We start from the raw sequence: 17610 nt of genomic DNA on the forward strand, positions 1-17610 counted from the left end.
CCTGCTGTAGCCCTGTCTAGATTGGTTCTCCGAAATATCCACATCTTTGGGACGGATTTGCATTTCTGTCAGTTCTGCATATGGGCAATGAGTCACTTCCAGTCCTCCTTAGCATGGGTATCATGCTGCATTGCTTGGGGGGCAGTAACTGGCACTGTTCTACAAAACCCAGGGTCTGCGTCACCTGACGCAAGCATCCTGCACCTGGCAGAGGGGTTCTAACGGCCAGTCTGAGTATTCTGCTGTAGATGGTTAAGATGGTGATACGATGGCGCACATTGATCGCAGGAGGCGTCTTTTTCCTACAGAAGCCTCCTATATTAGTTATACAGTACTGTGCTTCCACTTTCCCCTGGCTGTGCACTACATTACATATCAGAACCAGGCCCTTTATTATATCCGTCTCAGTGGCTTCTCATTTGATCTATTGAAATCAATAGAATTTTTTATTTTGTAACCTTTATTAGTAGATGCTACTCTTATACTGAATAAAGAGAAAAAGGCTTTATTCTGGCATCCCTTTAATACATTGCTTTTGCAGCATTCCAGCTGAGCGGGTACTGCAGTAACTGCTCTGTACCCATAGATGGTGCTGTTGATCTCAGTGGTAAGCAGAAAAGCCAGAGATTACAATAGCAACATCCCCTTCTGGCTGGAAGCCTCCTACAGCAGAGCAGAGAATGGGCTCAGTCAGCGTGACATTCATCTGTAAATACAATTATTTGCAAAGGTCGTCTGTATTTATGCTTACAGAATTCATCTGAGGAAAGAAAAACCACATTGTGCGTTTCTGTGGTTCTGCAGTGTGCAGAGCTGGTATATTTCTATGTAATTTTTTTGTGTTGCTTCATTCAGACTCCTGTAAGAAGAGTGAGGCTGCTCCGGTGCCGTGTTCTGTGGTACTTGGATCATGTTCTATCTCTCGCCTGCCAGAGTGCATCATGTTCTTTTGGTTATTTAAAGCTGGCGGTTGTCAGCCATGGTCCTGAAGGGGCCCACGAAACTGCGTCCCCCCACCACTGACACTCCCACTACGCTCTGATCTCCTGGGTATCCCGTCGATTGGCAATAGGCCGACGCATGAAGAAGTTTGACATGGTCTAGGTCAACTCTGACTAAGGGTCGACACAATTAAAAGGTGTTCTGCTAATATCATCTGTCTGCCTGTGACATCGGTTCAGTTTGATTCTGTTTATCTGTCTCTATCATATGTCCGTTCGGAACGGGACACAATCGGCCCCGTTCAGATGTTTAGGGCTCTGCACATGGTATATTATGCAAACGGCTTTGGAGACTTGCATAGTCACCGAGGCATTTGCAGGGGTCGGGGCACATGGCAGTGGGGACAGGAGGGTCACCCATGGGAACACTCAGTGTTTCGTGGGTGTCACCATCACCGCGGTGGGAGGATGGCTTGGTTCAGACGGCTGACGTCAGAGGATGACAGGAACCTTCCTCCGATGTCGTCCCGGCGCTCGCAATTAAGTCACCGACCATCGAATGATTTCTCCTGCAGTGGAGACGTGTGAGGGGACGTGTCTTAGTTACCTATCCCCTCGCATGTTAACGCAGGGATTCGGTGGCGGGGTAGAGGGTTTTCAGCAGGCCGAAGTCACAGGTGCTCGGTAAGCTGCGAGCTTCACAGCTTGTAATGCTAACCAGAATAACCCCCCTGTTCTGCACACCTGTACTTGCATCATGTGTATTCTACCTCTACTGCGCATGTGTGTAAAATCAGGTCTCTCCAATAAGGGTCAATGAAGGAAGCACCACATTTTACTGGTAATGCATTCCGCCACTCCTCTCATGTACTGTATAATCTCTGTATGCCTGAAGACAATCACAGCTCGTACAGTTAAGCTGGGTACACACTAGACGATGTGGCTGGCGCGCGAAGGGATGACGATGTAATGATACATCATCGACCTGTACACACTCAGCAATATGGCGCACAATTGTGCAAAATATCATTCAGAAGCGTTGTGTCCCTGGTGATATCTTTAGATCAGAAGACATGGCGAAGTGCGCACTATCGTGAGTCCTTCTCCACGTCTACTGTCCCACGTCTACTGTATCATGTTTATTCCAGTTCCGCTTGAAACAGAGCCCAATTTATCAACTAGCTCTTCTTTGAAATGATTGGACCTGACACACAACACGGGGAGCCCTTCGCCCCCCCACCACCACCACCACACACACACACACACACACACTTGGGAGCCGATTCAGAATCGCTCAGTGCGATCTGAATTTGGCCCCAACCCCATTGGTTGGGGATTGCACATGTGCAAACGGCTTTAGTGAGTTGCACACTTGTGGGCCGTTCACTGTGGGGCAGGAGGGCTGGTGACGTGTAGGGGGCGGCAACAGGGGAACGCCCAGCCTTTTATGGGTGTCCCCATAAAAATGCTGGGCGTGCAAGGGAATGTGTTTTGCGTACGTCCTCTCACATGGTACCGAGAGAATTCTGCGGCGTTTAAGGGCTCGTTAGGCAGCGAACAACCGCTGCTTAGTGAGCCAACCTGAATTAGGCCCTTAATGTCGGTCACTGAGTCCATAATTATATAACTAAATGTACAGATGGTGTAATAATCATCATTACTGCCTCATAGCACTGAGGCCATGGGCTGGTCTCCCATTACGGCTCTAACTGTGTGGAGTTTGTATATCGTCCCTGTGCTTGAGTGGGTTTCCTCCGGATACTCCGGGTTCCTCCCATGCTCCAATCATATATTGATGCGTTAACTGGCTCCCCACAAACCTGAACCCTAGTGTGTAAGTGTATGAGGGCAGACCAGATGGTGGTTCTTACTTGCCGTCATATTGTATGTCTCTATGTAAAAGCAGCAGAACATTAGCTCGTGTTGTATACTTGTCCAGAAACACCGGCCTCTATATACATGGTTCTAGGTTAGCAGACTGCAGTTATGTAGGTGTTTCTGCTTCAGTTGTTTCCTTCATCTGCAATGTGAATTAAATATTCGCCAGTTGCGTGCAGGCACAGCAATAAAATGTTAGCTTCAAGCGTGGATCAAGGGCAAGTACAATTCAGGGATAACACGGAGGGCAGCGCAGTGTTGCATTGCAGGGAGACAGTCCTCATTATCATTCCTGCTATTTGCTAAGCCTGCCTGACATGGCACAGAAGCAGCAGAGGGGGAAGCAGACGAGCGCAGAAGCAGAGTTCAGGAACTGTCCCTCGTGCTGCTTCCAAGGCGGTATTATGTGATAATGATAAATGTTTTGGGGAGAGATTCAATTGTTTCTTTGCCAGCGTAAAGCCGCAAATCCCTTCTACACTGTTGTGTGCGCTGCCGAAACAGTAGTGGCACCCAAATTAGGGACTTTTCTCCAGTTCTTGCCCACCATCATGGGAGGGTACAATCACATCTGAATGGAGCAACAATTGAATAGCATTGCTAAGATGCACATTATTTAAAACACACCAAATAACTAGTTTTCCATATAAATCAGGTGTAGTGCCAAGGGAGCAATGTAACCGTATAGGGATCTACATTTCCAGTCTTGTAGGGCGACTTTGTATAACAGCGCACCTCTTATGATATTGGTGACCGCAGACATACATACCTATTCCTGCTTTCTCATTGCGTGTGCTAATGTCACTTACCTCTCACACTGTCACCGTATAAATGTGTCTAAATGGCAGTAGATTTTCCGGTACTCTTTACTTATCACGGCGCCCATCGCGGGCATTGAATGCACTAAAATATCGGGTGCGACGCGACCGACGCGATGCCCGCGATTTCCCATAGGGAACAATGTTAAATGTCTCAATTGACCTGATTTTCCTGTTCAATGCCTCAATTGACCCGATTTTTCCATAGGAAACCATGTTAAATGGCCCACAGAGGCCAAATAGGCACCCTGAAGTGTGAAATGGCCCCCACAATTGTTAACGCCACCCCACGATCAACGTGAACCCGAAGCGTGGCGAGCGCAGCGGTACGCGTCCTACGACCTTTTCATACCCCCACTATCCACGTCGGTGTGGAGTTGAGAATAAAATAGTGTGGTGAGCGCAGCGAGCCCCCGAAGCGTGGCGAGCGGACGCGGATACCTGTGAAGCCCGTGAAGGGACGCGTTTACCTGTGAAGGTATCCGCGTCCCCTCGCGGGGCACGCTACGCTCGCCACGCTTTGGGCTCGGTGGCTCGCTGCGCTCGCCACACTATTCTATTCTAAACTCCACGCCGACGTGGATAGTGGGGGTATAGAAAAGGTCGTAGGACGTGTACCGCCGCCCCTCGCGGACTCGCTGCGCTCGCCACGCTTCGGGTTGACGTTGATCGTGGGGTGGCGTTAACAATTGTGGGGGCCATTTCACACTTCAGGGTGGCTATTTGGCCTCTGTGGGCCATTTAACATTGTTTCCTATGGAAAAATCGTGTCAATTGAGGCATTGAACATGAAAATCGGGTCAATTGAGGCATTGAACATGAAAATCGGGTCAATTGAGACATTTAACATTGTTCCCTATGGGAAATCGCGGGCATCGCGTCGGTCGCGTCGCACCCGATTTTTAGTGCATTCAATGCCCGCGATTTTTTTACCTGCGATGCCCACGATCAAAATCGTGGGCGCCGTGCTAGGTAAAGAGTACCGATTTTCCTTATCTCTGCACTGTGTTTCTGCTGTATAGATGTGTGACTGCTTGTGCTAGCTATGCTGTACTGCCTATCTGCTCCTTAAGTGTGTACCTATCACTATAGTTCACCTGGGACCAGGTGTACGGGGGAGCTGTGTACTGTAATAATAGTCACTCGTATAAAAGGGTCCCTGTCAAGGCATAGGGCCACACGTTGGGCTGATACCTCTGCTGTAGCTAGGATGACAGATAGCTTCTCCCACACTGCATTCATGTGCAGCAGGTCTGTCAGATCTGGACATTAATTACAATGAAAAAGTTCCAGACGAATTGATCATGCACTTAAAGCAGCTTAGGGATACCTAGCAGACAAGAAGAACCACTTCAATCGAAACCATACAATACCACCCAGAGCGATATGAATGATGATTTCTTTCTCTTGTTGGATGTAATTAACCCCCAAACAAGAGAGAAAAGAAAATTAGTGTAATACTGTAACACATTAACATAAAAATACAGGACAACATGGTTCTCAACTCGTACCAGAATCTTAGGTCTACTAACAATCTAGACCTAAACGCTTGATTGGGGGGAATATAGTTTCCACCAATGGATTCCTCTCTCCTTTCTTGCCCAAATGGGTGAGATGTGCACTCAGGATGAGAGGGATGCCTTGAGAAAGATACTTTGTATCGAAACCGGTCGGCTTGTGGACACACAATTTCTGCAATTTCTCTGTAGACCAATGTACATGGTGAGAGTCCTTTGATCCTATCTCTGATGTCGTTTTATTTTATCCTGTTTTTATTAAAAACCTATTGCACCATAATGTCTCTCTTATCCTTCTGAGTGCACATCTCATGCATTCGGGCAAGAAAGGAGAGAAGATCTTGCAGCCATTTCTGCACCTGCTCCTATGTTCTTATATTTCATGCGTTATCTACTGTTGCCATGGTGAAATGCGTGCTGTCACTGCTGTGGTTACGGAAAGCTGTATTGTCTGGTGTAGCTGAGATGGACTTCCTGTGATATCTATGGTGCCGCTGTAATCTGACGGCTGCTTCCTGCCTGCTGTGGGAGCTTCAGGGAATGTTACTTATGATGAAGTGCGTATTCCGATGTCTAGGTTGACGGTCATATGGTCAACATACAGATGTTCAATATGTTCAAAAGATTGACATCGCTGTGGTCAATACATTAAAAGGTTTATATGCGTTTTGGGGGATTTTTTCAAAACTTTTTCACCTCACGGTTATTCAGCCAGCCGATGGTGTAGCCTCAGCACTAAATCACGAATGTGTGCAGGAGGCATCTACTTCTACTGGACACCTCCTGCTGCATTACCGTACGTGGTACCTAGGGTGGCCAATCCGGGGATAGGCGGGATCCTGGGATTTGGCCCCCAAAATGCCGGGATTTAAATCCCGGGATTGTAGTTTCCAATCCCGGGATTTCGGAATTAGACTGCACACAGTCTAATGCCAGGCAGCGTCTGAGCACTCAGACGCTGCCCGGCTTCTCCCATACCCCGCAGTGCTGCGTGACGAGGTCAGAGGTCGCGCAGGGCACATCCCACCCAGCCTTCCCAGCTCCCGGCCACCCCGCCGTAGGAGCCCGCCTACCAACCCGGCAAGCCAGCAGCCCTCCCACCCGCCCACTCATCAACCCGGCTCCCGGACAAATGTAAGTAAATATGCGGGCGGCCAGGGTGCTTTTTATTATTAGGGAATCCAATCCCGGGAATCCTGGGATTGAGCATTTTTCAATCCCGAATCCCGGGATTGGCTTCCCTAGTGGTACATTATACTTAAAACTAGTTAAAAGCCTATCAGAATGACGGCTTCTGCAATGTACGTTCACTTTGAGCTGTGACAGTTTTTCCTTTTCACTTTATACTGTCACAGTTCTTTTACACACAAACTCTTCACCCCACCCCCAGTCCCTATCTGCTCCTACCTCCAATCTCAGTCTTCACAGCTCCCTCTCTCCATATCCAGCAAGTTTGAAACCGATAAGTGTCCCTGCAAAAATTGCTTTCATTCGCTTTCTGTTGGGAGGGACATCTTTTAGCACACAAGGGAGTAACTTGGTCTGTCGAGTGGCCTCTAGTGCTGGGGTAGCCAACCCTAGTCCTCGAGAGCTACCAACAGTGCATGTTTTGCAGGTCTCCGCACAGAATCACAAGTGAGCTAATTAGCTCCATCTGTGGATCTTTTAAAATGTGTCAGTGATTAATGAGTGCAGCTGTGCAGCAGCTAGGTTGTCTGGAAAATGTGAACTGTTGGTAGCTCTCGAGGACTAGGGTTGGCTACCCCTGCTCTAGTGTATCTTGGTATGCCGGAATTCCGTTGCTGCTGCTGTGATTGTACCCAGCTGGTGGGTACCATATATAGAGGCCAGATTGACGGATGTAATAAATTACACAGACTCACATACAGTATAGTGATCAACGTTTCAAAGCTTTAGCTTTTTAATATTATATATATATATTTTAACAGCAAAATGTCCGGCACTTCCAATGCACAAGTATACATAGGCAGATGTATGTTTAATAATAATATTGCAATTATGTCAACATTGGCAATGGGTTGCACCCTGCCCAATTATCATTTGCGTTACAATCTTCTTGATTCCTTATGAGGCTGTATATAGCTGACCCTCCTGTTTCCTCTGTGCTGCTGCAGTGTGAAGAGACCAGGGGGCGTCGGCAGCATTCTGGGAAAATTGGGCTCCAAGAAGCAGAAAATGAGCACACTGGAGAAGTCCAAGCTGGATTGGGAAACCTTTAAAGATCAAGAGGGGATTGGAGAAGAGTTGGCTACCCACAACCGGGGCAAAGATGGGTAAGGACATCCGCCAACGTTGTGCCTGCAGAGAGAGGCAGGTTTCAGGCAGGCGATGCAGCTGGAGTTGGGGGTCTCCAGTCGGCCCATGTTTGATTGTTTTAAGTATAGACCCTGTCACTTTTTTGCCTTTTTGTAGGGGGCATTAATTCAGCCGTGGAACAATATGCAAATTAGCCCCACAGGCAGATATTACGTCATGCTAACGGGAGTCAGAGCCGGATTAATAATAGGGCAGCCAGAGCGGTCACCCACAGGCACCACACGCTAGGGGGGGGGGGGGGGGGGGGGGGGTGCACGTGCATCTATTTCACAGCAGCATAAAACACTTGTGGTGCTGGATGTATTTACACATGGTACTTTTAATAACCACATACGGCAGATCTTATTGGCAATTGTATTGATAGTGACCCCCACAAATTAGCTAAACTCAGGCCCCCATAAACCTTACCCTGGTCCTAGTACACCAGGCATTCCCAACCACGGTCCTCAAGGCACACCAACAGTGCAGGTTTTAGTGATATCCAGGCTTCAGCACAGATGGTTTAGTCCAGGCATGTCCAAACTGTGGCCCTCCAGATGTTGTTACACATCCCAGCATGCCTTGCTATAGTTTTAGCATTCCCTAATAGCAAAACTGTGGCAAGGCATGATGGGACTTGTAGTTTCACAACAGCTGGAGGGCCGTAGTTTCGACATGCCTGGTTTAATCAGAATCACTCAGGTACTAATTAAGTCACCTGTGCTGAAGCCTGGCTATCACTAGAACCTGCACTGTTGGTGTGCCTTGAGGACCGTGGCTGGGAATGCCTGTAATACACTGTATAGTCAGGTGACTGGACACCCCGCACAATGCTGTGCTCCTGCAGCAGACGCATGTGATAAACCTCTGCAGATCAGTTATCAGGAGAACATCTGATGCCAGAGTGTAGAGCACATACAGTAAACCATGGAGGTGGTGGGGCATGGCCATGGGGTCAACTTACATAAGGTCGAAAGGTCAACACAAGCATTAGGTTTACAATGGGATGGTCGACATGAGTTTTACACTTTTTTTTTTTTTTGTCCCTAATTTGGACATGGACAGTGCACCGCGTCCCCCTGCTTGGCACGATGAGCTCGCCATGCTTCAGGCACAGTATTATATTCTCCCTCCACGCCCTAGTGGGAGGTAGGGAATGAAATGCTGCCTGTCGGCCGTCCATCTGCTTCTATTACTAGCAGCTGAGCGGCTTTGTGGACGGCTATGCTGACAGCGCCAGGCAGGGGGAAAGTGGATCAGTGTGTATGCACTGAGCGGCTTTCCCCCCCAGCGATGGCGGCGGTCATCGCTGTCCATATACGCTGGGCATAATCGCCCAGTGTGTATGGACCCTCAGTTTGAGAACCACTGATCTAGTACAATACAAAAACTGAGTTTATAATAATAATGGGAACTGTCACCTATTAACTACACAGAGGAGACAGCTAGCCTTCCCCTGGCACATGATCATGCTGTGTTAGCAGTTGGCACTGCTCCTCCATTGAGCACGGTACAGCTTGCTCGGGTGCCAGGGATGCCCTGAGTCAGCACGCACTTGTACTTGCTGGCCTTTTCTTGCCTGAGGGGGAGGTTACTGCCGTACTCTTGGCACCAGCTCTTATGTAACACTCACGGATGCTGCGAGGCATCTTCTCTTAATTATTTACATGCATTGAGAGAGGTTTCCTCCATGCGCTGTATGAAGCCGTCCTGTAACACTGCTTGTAACACAGATGACCATTATTACTGTAGCCATTACTGTTTTTGGTGTAGCGGCGGCTTCTGACGCTAGACGACAACATCTGCACTGAATAAATTATTTAGTACCTAGGGGGTTATTCTGATGGAAAGGCACTATCGCTCTCTAATGGACAAAACCATGTGCACTGCAGGTGGGGCTGATGTAACATGTGCAGAGAGAGTTAGATTTGGGTGGGGGGTGTACTTCAAATTGATATCTATATTGCAGTGTAAAAATAAAGCAGCCAGTATTTACCTTGCACAGAAACAATAAAACACCCAAATATAACTCTCTCTGCACATGTTACATCTGCCCCCCTGCAGTGCACTTGGTTTTGTCCATTAGAGACTCATTGTGCCTTTCTAAGTGAATCAGAATAACCTCCATAATGTAATGACTGCTGTTCTAATAAGATTTCCTGTACACTTTCCAGGTACATCGAGAGGAAAGCCTTCTTGGAAAGAGTAGATTACCGACAATTCGAACGGGAGCGAGAAATCAGACTTAAAAATATGAAGCCGTAGATTTTACCAACCGGTACCGAAACGCTGCAGGTGGCTGTTTTTCTGGGTGTTGGCGAGCCAAGCACAGGATGCAAAACAGGGCGGTAATCACTTCCGGGTAAAGCGAAGTTTGAGAATCTGTATATTGGGACTGTATTTGGAACGTTTTGGGTTTTTACGCTCTGCAGGATTTTATTTTTTACTTATGTTGAAATGTTTTTGTGTGTTTTTGAATTAAAAAAGAAAAAAAACGGAATATAGCAGAATTAGTCCCATTCTGCCGCTGAATGGCTTAAAGGACTATAAAATACGGTAACGCGCGTATCTTTGTCAATAACGCAGCAGTGGTCTCCGATCCTCCCACTATCGACTCCCTGAGTGACCCTACGGTCGCACAGATTGGACGCGAGTTGTGAGACGCTGGCATCATGTTACTATGTTGGACATATTTGTAGGCCCGAAAACGGTTATGACTCACCTGCGTTTGTGCTGCCACTCTGTTACCTCCCCCAAGCACTTCCTGCCCGTCAGTAAATCCTCAACTCTATGGCACAGTGCGACCATGACATCCACAGTTAGACAATATTCGCTCCGCTCTGTAAATATCGGCATTGCTTACATCTCTGAGCAAATAGAACAAAAAAAACACATTACACATAAATTGGATCAGTACTTGTTTATCTTACACTGCGTGCTGTATATGACCATGCTGCAGCAGAACAGTGGGGTTGGAGTTTTTAATTTGGGGGGGGGGGGGGGGGGGTGTGTGCAGGTGGTTGAATTTAAACATCCATAGATCTCACTTAAATTGAATTTATATTGCTAATGATAGGAAGAATAAAATTGATCTAGATGCAAAATAACAAAAGATTATATACGTCTGGGACTACATTTACCTAGCCGGAAATATAAAATGGCAATGATATTACATACGAAGGACACGATTGGCTTTTTGAATATCATGGTAAAAGCCAATCGTAAAGTGCATCAGGCCTTTGGTCGTTACGATATTAATAGAGTAGGTGCTACATGAGATCATGGTACATTGAATCTGTTAAGCGCCTGTATCTTGGTTAAATGCTGCTAGGTTTGTACGAGTTGTGCCTGTGGCTTCTTAACGTGTAATATCAGGACAGTCATCCATCTATAGATAATCTGAGGACGAAACGCAGAATCGAATTGTAACCGTTATTTTCCTTTCTTAAGGTGCCCATACACGTTACAATTATTGGATCCAATATTGGATACAATATCGCATCTCGGTTTTGCGATAAGATGAGATCTAGTACAAAATGTATGTGCAGCACATACTTTTTGTACTAGATCTCATCTTATCGCAAAACCGAGATGCGATATTGTATCCAATATTGGATACAATAATTGTAACGTGTATGGGCACCTTAAGACCAAATACGGTATAAATACTGTTTAGCTGAGTGTTATTAAACCATTGCACATTACAAGAATTGTACAATAAAATAATTTAAACCTACTGCATATTGGTCTTTTATAGCCCCCACCTTGGAACTCCCCCTACTAAAGATGATCAGAAAATGATCTGCTTCCCGGGAGTAATGTGTGGCACTTCCGATTGTGCATCTTCCGTTTCTCCAACAAATACATCTTATTTATGGCCACATGTTTGGGAAGATTTATCGAAACTTGGAGAGCGATAAAGTACCAATCTTTTAGCTTCCAACTGTTATTTTACAGGCTGTGGGCCAGATGCACTACGCTTCAAGAGCGATAAAATGAAGAGTGATAAACAACCAACCAATCAGCTCCTACCTGCCATGTCAGAGACTGTGCTTGAAAAATGTTTGGCAGAAGCTGGTTGTTTATCACTCTCCAGTTTATCACTTTTGAAGCTTAGTGCATCTGGCCCTGTGTTTGAAAAATGAGAGCAGCTTTATTGGTTGGTACTTTCTCACCGAGATTGGGTAACGCTCCCTGTTTTGCATAGCCCGGACGTATTACGTATCAGCTGAAAAACGGAAATTTGTTGTGAGTTTTAATAACTGATTAAAAAAATAATCCTATTTAATCCTAGATAACTTTTGTCTCATTAGATTACAATTTGATGGCAGATAAGAACCACATGGACCCGGTATGGATCATAGGATAGACTGCAACTAGGTCGACATGGCGTTTTTCACTTCTTTTGTCTCGATATTTCGAAAAAAAAAAAGTGAAAAACCTCATGTCGACCATCCCCATGTTGACCTAATGCTTGTGTCAACCTAATAACCCATGTCGATCTTCAGTCATGTTGACCTAGTGACCGTATCCCCTTGGCCCATGGTTCATTTTTTTTTTGTCCTGGGCCAATCAACCGACCAGGAGGGTTTTGGATTGTGGGATTAATCCAGAGTACCTGAAGAAAACGCATGCAATCATAGAGAGAACATACAAACTCCACACAGTAGGGCCATGGTGGGAATCATGCCCATGACTTCAGTGCTATTAGGCAATAATCCTAACCATTATACCATCCGTATTACCTTGTGTGTATAATCAGATGTCTGTATTTCCCACCTGTGCAGCTTCCTATACAGAAGACCCGTTTGGCACATGCTGACGTTGCGGACTAGAGGTGGCCTGGCGTGATCACCAGGCCCAATACCCATGTTCTGCTTTGTTCTGTACCAGAGTTGCAGCTGTTCAGCATTTCCTCCCGTTCCTGTCCTGTACAGTTGGGAGCTGTCCCAGGTTAATGGAAGGAAGAATGGTTATTCACTTCTAAATGTTCTCCATGTAGATTGCACATATCCCCTAGCTCTCAGGACAGGAAGTTGTGGTCGCTTACAAGGAAAACACAGACAGATACAAGAGGCAGCGCTCCTACAGACAGGCTATTTCCCACTAGGGATCTGGCCGAGCCTGAGTGTCTTATATGCAGCAGGAGTTTACAGTCTTTAGTACATGAGAGATTTGTGGCGCATTTTGCTACTGCTCGAGACAAAGTGCAACCGCATCTTTTATTTGGAGCAAATCACATTTCTGTTAGTGGGATCACTTGGCCTCAAGATTAGATGTGATCCCATTAAGCAGGCTCAGCCAACCTGTGACTCTCCAGCTGTTGTGAAACTACGCATCCCAGCATGCCTTGCCACTGGTTTAGCATTCCCTAATACCAAACCTATGGCAAAGCATGCTGGGACATTATGTAGTTTCATAACGGCTGAAGAGCTACAGGTTTGCCAGGCCTGCCATAAAGCAGCACACTTATACTGCCGCAAACAAAGTCACCTGTATAGCCAGATGCAGACAAATATGTTCTAGATCAGGCATGTCCAACTTTGGCCCTCCAGATGTTGTGAAACTACACATCCCAGCATGCTTTGCAATAGTTTTAGCATTCTCTAATAGCAAAACAACATTTGGAGGGCCAACGTTGGACATGCCTGTTCTAGATGGAGTGAACACCTGTGTAGGCAACCACTTTGGCGACACCTGTGGCCATAAGGCGGACAATCTCTGTACGTCTATTAAGCCACCGCCCAAGAACCCCCAGAATTTTTCCACGCCCTCTCTGTGTAACGTGTGCACCATAGGACTCTCAAGCTCTGTAGAATGAAATCCCTCAATGCCGTGAATAAAAAAAGGACAGGCAGGGCCATCTTAACATATAGACCGCTGCCTAGCATCCCACAATACCAGGGGCCTCCGAACAGGCGCGGGTGGTGGTCGTCACATAATCAGAGCGTCAGGGAAGCTTTCTCTAACTGCCTGCAGCCAGACAGTGCATGTCTACCAGCATGCTGATTGGTGGACGATGCTGTCGCCCAATCAGAGTGCTGACAGCCGCTCACTGTATGGAAGCATGTGGAGCTATGATGCAGGAACTGGAGGGACACGTTTTGTTTTATTCACGTAAATGTGTGGGTAGCAGTCCCAGTGCATTGCTTTGCCCAGGGCCTACTATGCTGTGAATCGGGAGCATTGTCTGTAACATATGGTGTGGTTTGGAGTAAGTTACATTGTTGTCTGGCTCTTGCTTTAAATTGTGTCAGTCTGAGTTTAATAATAGACGGGATTCTTTATTTCCCCAGAAATAACAGACAAATGCAAAAAAAAAACAAGTTTCCTTTGTATGTGTTCAGGGCAGGAATGGTCATTCCTAGTTACTGATTTCTCAATGGTAACTAGGCACAGCGAATATGTCAGCAGGGTTCACATACACGGGGCGATTCCTCCAGGCGACTTAGACTACATTGTCAAAATCGCCTAGAAGGTTATGTGGAATCACCCAATGTGTACACAGCAGGTGATGGCGAGGCACGGCCACGCTATCGCCCGGCCAAATAGTGCAGGTGAGAATAGTTCTACGATGACGCCTGCGCTGTCTAATTGGCTGCTGCTGGGGAAGGCAGGATGTAGTTAGCCATTTATCCTATGACGGCTAACTACAACGTCATTACGGGGCTCAGTCCAAATCTCAGTCCTTGCAAAATAATTAAAACCAAATGTGTCAGTCAGTAATGAATACATATTTATTTACTAGGTGATTCATCGCGCCCTACGGGCGCTCTTCACACCGGCGTAAGGGGCTACGCCCCTTAATTTGTGAACATTTGTATTGTGAGAAATATGGTTAGAATTGTATGAAAGATGCCCTGTATTGCAGCTTCTGGCAGTGGGTGAGGGTCCAGCGTGGCAGCACAGGAGTACCGGACGGTGGCCCTGAGTCAGTGTCTCCTCCTACTGGGTGGGAGTTAGGGTGCATGAGAGCAGGAGGCTGGGATATGAGGCATGATAGGGGTATGTGGGCAACACAGCGTCAGCGATTACCCAGTGGTGGAAGTTACGGTTCAGGAGAGCAGGAAGCTGGGTAGTGATAGGGGTGTGTGGGCATACGGGGGACTAAAGAGGGTGGTGGACACTGTGCAGCTTCTGCCAGTGGGTGAGGGTCCAGCGTGGCAGCACAGAAATACAGGAGTCAGTGTCTCCTCCAACTGGGTGGGAGTTAGGGTGCATGAGAGCAGGAGGCTGGGCGGTAAAGCATGATAGGGGAATGTGGGCAACACAGGGTGAGCGGGTCTCCACTGGCGGAAGTTACGGGGCAGGAGAACAGGAGGCAGGGCAGTGTCCTCCCACATTGATGGCAAAAGTATTCAACATCGGCCATAAACCATCGATTATTTGAAAATCATTGATGGTCGATGGGCATCCCTAGAACTGGAGGAGGGAGGGGGACAGTATGCAGCTCCCGGCAGTGGGTGAGCGTCTCCTCACACTGGGAGGGAGTGAGCGTCCATGAGAGCAGGAGGCTGTATAATAGTGGTATGTGGGCAAGACATTGATAAAAGTTGTGGCGCTGGTGCAGAGGGCAGTGGGGAAACCTGCAGTGCGGCAGCCAGGGCCGGATTTCCCACCTAGGGGCGGTACCTGCTTGTGGTAGTACAGGATCCCCCATTGTCACGGGGGTACGTGAAATGCGGGAGCGGGGGCCACGGTGGTCCGCTGGGGGGTGGAATTGCCGGAAGGGGGTCTGGAGGGTCTGCAAATTGCGGGAGGGGGGGTGGTGTGTGGGGATCCGCGGTTAGCGGGAGGGGGGGGGTCCGCAAATCTTGGGCGGGGGCGCGGGGGGGCTTGAATCGTGGGAAGGGGGGTCCGCAAATTGCGGGAGGGGGGTTGTCGGGGTTAGTGAATTGCGGGAGGGGGGGTTGCGGAGGTCCGTGAATTGCGGGAGGGGCGCGTGGGGTGCCGTGAGTCAAGGGGGGGTGGTGCGGGGGTCCGTGAATCACGGGAGGGGTCATGAATCGCAGGAGGGGGGGGGGTCGTGGGGGGGCTGCGAATCGCAGGAGGGGGGGTGTGGGGGGTTGCCGTGAATTGCATGAGGGGGGCGTGAATCAAGGGAGGGTGGGCGCAGGGGGGTGGTGCGGGGGTCCGTGAATCGCGGGAGGGGGCATGAATCGCGGGAGGGGGGGTCGTGGGGGGGTTCCGAATCGCAGGAAGGGGGGTATGGGGGGTGCCGTGAATTGCGTGAGGGGGGCATGAATCGCGGGAGGGGGGGTCCCCGAATGTGTGAATTACGGGGCGGTCGCAAATCGCGAGAGGTGCCGAGGGGGCCCGCAAATCGCGGGAGGGGGGCGCTACGGGGGGTTTCGTGAATCGCGGGAGGGGTGGTCGTGGGGGGTTGCGAATCGCAGGAAGGGGGGTGTGGGGGGTGCCGTGAATTGCGTGAGGGGGGCATGAATCGCGGGAGGTGGGGTCCCCGAATGTGTGAATTAGGGGGCGGTCGCAAATTCGCGAGAAGTGCCGAGGGGGCCCGCAAATCGCGGGAGGGGGGCGCTACGGGGGGTTCCGCCGTGAATCGCGGGAGGGGGCGGCGCGAATTGCGGGAGGGGGGTCGCAAATCACAGTAGGGGGGGGGTGCCGTGAATCGCGGGAGGGGGGGTCGTGGGGGGCCCTTTTAATGCCGGGAGGGGGGGTCGCAGGGGTCCCGCGAATCGCGGGAGGGGAGGATGCAGGGGTCCTGCGAATTGCCGGAGGGGGCTCGCGGGAGGGAGGGGTCGCTGGGGTCCCGCGATTTTCGGGAGGGTCGCGGGGGTCCTGCGTTTCGCGGGAGGGGGTGGTCGCGGAGGTCCAGCGAATCGCGGGAGGGGGTGGTCGGGTCTGGGACGGATATTAGACAGCACTTACATCGACAGCCATTACATCGACACCATTAGTTCGACAGCTCAATAGGTCGACATGGTTTTAGGTCGACATACCATTAGGTCGACATGTCATTAGGTCGACAGCTCATTAGGTCGACATGTTTTTAGGTCGACACTGCCATTAGGTCGACAGAGTCTATGTCGACAGTCAAAAGGTCGACATGGGATTTTTCACTGTTTTTTGGCCGAAATGTCAACACAGTCGACATGGACACAGTTTGAAGTGTACCGCAGCTGCTCGCTGCGCTCGGCACACTATTTTATTCTCCCACCACGCCCTAGTGGATAGTAGGGCATGAAATACCGCCTGTCGGCACATGTCGGCTCAATAAACAGTGAAAAAACCCATGTCGACCTTTTGACTGTCGACATAGACACTGTCAACCTAATGGCAGTGTCGACCTAAAAACATGTCGACCTAATGAGCTGTCGACATAATGAGCTGTCGACATAATGACATGTCGACCTAATGGTATGTCGACCTAAAACCATGTCGACCTATTGAGCTGTCGAACTAATGGTGTCGATGTAATGGCTGTCGATGTAAGTGCTGTCTAACAATAGTCCGGATACCGGGGTGGTCGCGGGGGTCCCGCGAATCGCGGGAGGGGGGTCGTGGGGGTCCCGCGAATCGCGGGAGGGGGGGTTCACAGGGGTCCCGCGAATCATGGGAGGGGGGGTCCCGAGACTCGCGAGAGGGTGGAATGCGGGGGTCCCGCGAATCGCGGGAGGGGGGGTGCCGCGAATGGTGGGAGGGGGGTCACGGGGTTTCCGCGAATCGCGGGAGGGGGGCTCGCGGGGGTCCCGCGAATCGCGGGAGGGGGGTCGCTGGGGTCCCGCAATTCGCGGGGGGGCGGGGGTCCCGCGATTCGCGGGAGGGGGGGTCGCGGGGGTCCTGGCAGAGGGTAGGGATGTGCAGGAGTAATGGTGGATGGTGGCTGTGGAGTAATGGTGGATGGTGGGCGTGTACTGTAGCCCTGGCTGGGCGGGGGGAGGTGATGTCAAGGGGGTGGAACGTCAGACACATGAAAGTGAAACTGTTCTACACAGGAACGTTCTCCACAGGGGTTGAGTGACAGATCTGGCTAAATATATAAGAGATTAACAGTTTCTTATATAGCGCATACATATTCCACAGCGTTTTACAGAGAATATTTGAACAGTCACATCAGTCCCTGCCCCAGTGGAGCTTGCAATCTATATTCCCTACCACATGTACATGCACACACAGACA

At 49.3% G+C, this 17610-nt stretch overlaps 1 protein-coding gene across 1 annotated transcript in view; it reads left to right on the plus strand.

Annotated features, from left to right (window-relative positions):
- Nucleotides 1–10954, plus strand: part of CFDP1 (chromatin remodeling protein CFDP1) — a 55914-nt gene extending 44960 nt beyond the window's left edge. Inside the window, exons 6-7 of the mRNA XM_083165153.1 lie at nt 7290–7448; nt 9645–10954. Coding sequence (XP_083021279.1) covers nt 7290–7448; nt 9645–9735 — 250 coding nt within the window. The 3' untranslated portion in view covers nt 9736–10954. The remainder of the gene's footprint in view (nt 1–7289; nt 7449–9644) is intronic.
- The last annotated feature ends 6656 nt before the right edge of the window (nt 10955–17610 follow it).

Source organism: Crinia signifera, chromosome 11 (genome assembly GCF_055691185.1).
Source record: "Crinia signifera chromosome 11, ASM5569118v1, whole genome shotgun sequence".
Lineage (NCBI taxonomy): Eukaryota > Metazoa > Chordata > Amphibia > Anura > Myobatrachidae > Crinia > Crinia signifera.